General features: G+C 49.3%; 1 protein-coding gene across 15 annotated transcripts in view; it reads right to left on the bottom strand.

Annotated features, from left to right (window-relative positions):
• Window positions 1–4,078, bottom strand: part of Zmynd8 (zinc finger MYND-type containing 8) — a 132,808-nt gene that overhangs the window by 14,011 nt on the left and 114,719 nt on the right. For all 15 annotated transcript variants that reach the window (XM_023720750.1, XM_023720746.1, XM_004636060.3 and 12 more), the window contains one exon: window positions 1,260–1,340. In XM_023720750.1, the coding sequence (XP_023576518.1) occupies window positions 1,260–1,340 (81 nt within the window). The remainder of the gene's footprint in view (window positions 1–1,259; window positions 1,341–4,078) is intronic.

The following is a 4,078-nucleotide window of genomic DNA, read 5'->3' as shown; positions in this document are numbered from 1 at the left end:
TGAGCCAGCCAGAGTCCCTGCATGGTGCTGGTACATGCCTGTAATCCCAGAGCTGGGGAGGCTGAAAACAGAAGAATCACTATGAGTCTGAGCTGCATAGTGAGACCTTATAACAGCCAAATACATTTAAAAAAAGGAATACTTTCCTCATTTAAATAAATTGATGACAAGGTTGTTGTTCTCTGAAACTACAGGTAGCTGTAAGCGATTACCTCTCAGTGCCTAGGTGAATCCAGACTCCTGCACCTGCAACTACAAAAGCCCCACAGCTGAAGACCAAAGCATCTCTTCCAAAATGATAAAATCTGGGGCCAAAGTGATTTGGAGAAAAGTACACCTGAGCTATAGCGAAGCAGCCCTTCCCACGTTTAATCACCACAGCGGTCCTCGAGGCAGCCCACCTGCCACCCACAACAATGACAATGTCTGGAGGCACTGCTGGCTGTCACAGTGGGAGAGTGCTGGCACAGAGTGGGTGGAGGCCCAGGACGTCCCAGGGCAGAGGGCTGTGAAGGACAAGCATCATCGTGCTGAGCTGTAGGATCGTCCCACGCAGCGTGAACACTCACACTTCACCACGGAAGTGTGTCTAATTCTGGGGCTTCAGGTTACCCCGCTAAAACCCCCAAAATTCTGGCATGCATCTGTATTGAAGATCCAGGGGGGTACAAATTAAGAACCCATACTTTCCTTTTATTGTTTTGTTTTCTTGGGTATTTTGTTTGTTTTTGAGACAGGGTGTCAATACATAGTTGATCCTCCTACCTCAGCCTCCCAAGTGCCGAGATTAAAAGCAGGTGCTAACATGCCTACACAGACCCATACTTTCAAGCACACACGCATTCTTATTCCTAGTATAATCATAAGGAAAGTCACACTAGCCAGGGATGTAGCTCAATGGCACATTAACTGCCTGGCAAGCACTAGGTCCTGAATTCAATTCCTGGTCCCAAAGGGAAAAAAATATAAGTCACACTAGTAAAAAATAAAAAAAATTTAAAAACAAAAAATTCCAGTGGTTTAACTCTGCTTCTGGCTGTTTAATTAGAAGCGAACGAATCACACAGTGCAGGGCGCGCATCCACAGCCCGGATGGGGCCAAGTGAACAGTGCCCCGCCTGTACCCACAGCCAGCTGGGCAAGCTGGGAACTGGCTCAGGGACCCCTGCAGGGTTTCCAAGCAGTCTCCCTGTGGCTTGGCCTTTACAGTGACTTGTAAACACCCTTGACAAATAAAGAATTCACGCGTCGTCTCGGACCTCCGCTATCGTGCTTCCAGTAGTGTTTTTGGAAAGGTCGTTATATATTTCGGTCATCGTTCCTTTTATTGCATCCATCATCTGAAAGACAAAAATAGAAACAGTCTGGATGATCACCACTCTGTGGCTGTTCCAGGTGACATACATCTAATTCCGGCGGGAACAGAGCAGCTTTCAATCAAGTCCAGGAGACGGTGTCCCTCCCAAGACACTGGCATTTCTGGATGTGGTGACAAAGGAGGGAGTAGAGGATGGCTGCAGCTGGGGCTGGGTGGGGGCAGCTGGGGATGCTGCCAGGTGCCTGCGGTGCCCCAGATACCCCACAGCCAAGAAGGAGCTTGGCCCAGCGCCCAGAACGTCACGGTCCTGGGGCAGAGACAGCGTGGTACCAAGCAAGGTGAGACCCACCCACCACTTCCAGTCTCCCACGCTGGAGCTGACACAACTGTAGCACTGGCTCCACGCCACAGCTGCCTACGCCACAGCTGCAAATGTAGGGGCCACTCAGCCCCCCGATATGTTGTGTTTGACCAATGCAGTAGGTTTGAGGGCAAGATTACTTTGTTTTGCTACTATTAATAATTCTTCATCTTTTTTTTTTTTTTCCTGAAAAGGTGCATTTTAAAGAAACAATACATGGTCGGCCAAATAGCTCAATAGATTAAAGTGCCTGCAAGTATGCACAGGGGCCAGGGGTTCAATTCCCAGGCCTGCTGTGCTGACCCTGCCCCTGGAGCATGCTAAGACAGCAATTGAAACTGGTCATGGTAGCACGCGCCTGTAATCCCAGCTCTTGTAAACAGACGGATCACTAAGAGTCCGATCTAGTAGTGAGACCCTGAACACCCCGTACACCCTTCTGTAAAAACACAAAAAGAAAAGAAACACAATACATACAACATACAATTCGCCATTCGGGGGCACAATTAGGGGCCAGAGGGGTAGCCCTGCGGCAGAGCACACAACTAGGCCCTGAGGACTAGACCTACTCAACCTGTGGAGTCCACGAAAGGGAGAGAAAAATGCTTCTGCCCAAGGCTGGTTACACAGCTATTACCACAGGCCTAGAATTTACTGCCCCCTAAAAAAAGAACTCTTTCCCTCTCCAGTATGTCAGTACACCCACATCACCCCTCGTCTCCCTGACAACCACTAATTCACTTTCTGGCTCTGTGGACCTTCTTGCTCTGGACACGGCATGAGTGGGCACTTGGAGTACGCAGGACCCAGGGACCGGCCTCCAGGCCTACCCGGCTGTGGCGTGTGAGTTCCTCCACAATAAGGGTGCTGCCGCACTGTCATTTTGATACCTTTTGTCTGGCCGCTGCCTTGCCAGCTCATTTCCCTTCTTCAACCACCTGAACCCTGAAGGCAACGCCACATACCAGCCATCCAGACATCCATTTGGCAAATTTGGTGGGCTGAACTCCTCTCCACCCCAATGCCGGGCACTCACCCCTCCACCACACAGTGGGGAGGACGATGGGAGCGCAGCGCAGACTGCGTCTCAGGCTGCCCCACCCACTGCCAGTCCCTCCCGTGCTCCCAGGGAAGGCGAGACAAAGCGCATCCTCGACTCTGACAAGTTTAGCCCCACAATCACCTCTTAGTGCCTGTGCTCTCTGGACCTCAGTTTCCCATGAAAAAACCAAAGATAACAACAGTGCCCCTTGCAGGTTGTGTCCAAGGATTAAATGAGAAAATCATGCAGCAAAGACCCACTGGCTTCACACCGGCTCCAGAGGTAAACACTCTGTTCACCACCTTTTTACAGAAAAATGTACCTGTATAAGCCTGTAACTGCTAACGCTGCCAACCTCAATTTCACCCCAAAATGAGGCCAATGAATAAAATATCTGTCGAGATTCCCACTCCCCGAGTAGCACAGGGGCCAGGGAGGCACCTGCCCACGGGACACTCGCTGATCTGTGCAATACTCGCCCTTCACGGACTCCCCACTCCCCCAGCACCGGCCATGTTGACATAAAAAACAAAACTGCTTACAGGACAACTTCAGAAACTGGATGAAAATCAATACATTCCTAATGCAACGCTTACATTCCATTTTCAAGATAGCATGAATTTGTGGGCTGCCTTTCACTTCCAAATATAGCAAAGAACTCAGCACTAATAAAAGTGCCCCTCTGCCAAAACACACATGTGCAAGTCGCCCAGGAGACAAGAGAGTCCTCCCCCAACCTCCAGCTACCACGTTCACTTTTGTAAACTATGAGAAAAACATTTATCAAGACAGGTCGGGGGCCACAGAGATAGCTCAGCAGCCCAAGTACCTGCCAGCCATGCACAAGGTGCTGAGTTCGATTCTTGGTAGCAAAAAAGAAAAGGTTGTACCCCACTAGTGCTATAAAATGATGGATTTAGATGCCTACAGGAGTTCAGAAAGCGGGTTTAATACAAACCACAATCCAGATCCAACTGGCAGGCCTCAATTTACCCATTTGAAAATAATGCGCTTGAATCAAAACAATAATGGATAATATCAGAGACTGAGAACAGAGTCACAGACTACCGAGGCAACAGGACACTTCTTCAGGAAAGGACACCCTGGTGCTTCTCTTACAATGGGATGGAATACTGCAGCTGGAAAGATTTCAGTCTGCTGTGATTCAACATAATCTCTCCCTTCTCAAAAAAGGAAAAACTGACTTAGGCCTTAAGCCTGCAGACAAAAATTCAATCATTTAATTCACTTGAAAATAAATCTTGGGGGGCTGGAGAGATGGCTCAGTGGTCTAAAGCACCTACTTGGAACAAGCTTGGCAAAGCACAGGGACCGCGGTTCGATCCCCCAGCACCAC

This window comes from Octodon degus, unplaced genomic scaffold (genome assembly GCF_000260255.1).
Source record: "Octodon degus isolate 3935 unplaced genomic scaffold, OctDeg1.0 scaffold00077, whole genome shotgun sequence".
Classification (NCBI taxonomy): domain Eukaryota; kingdom Metazoa; phylum Chordata; class Mammalia; order Rodentia; family Octodontidae; genus Octodon; species Octodon degus.
The sequence above is the reverse complement of the archived record's forward strand: the minus strand, read 5'-3'. Positions and strand labels throughout refer to the sequence as shown.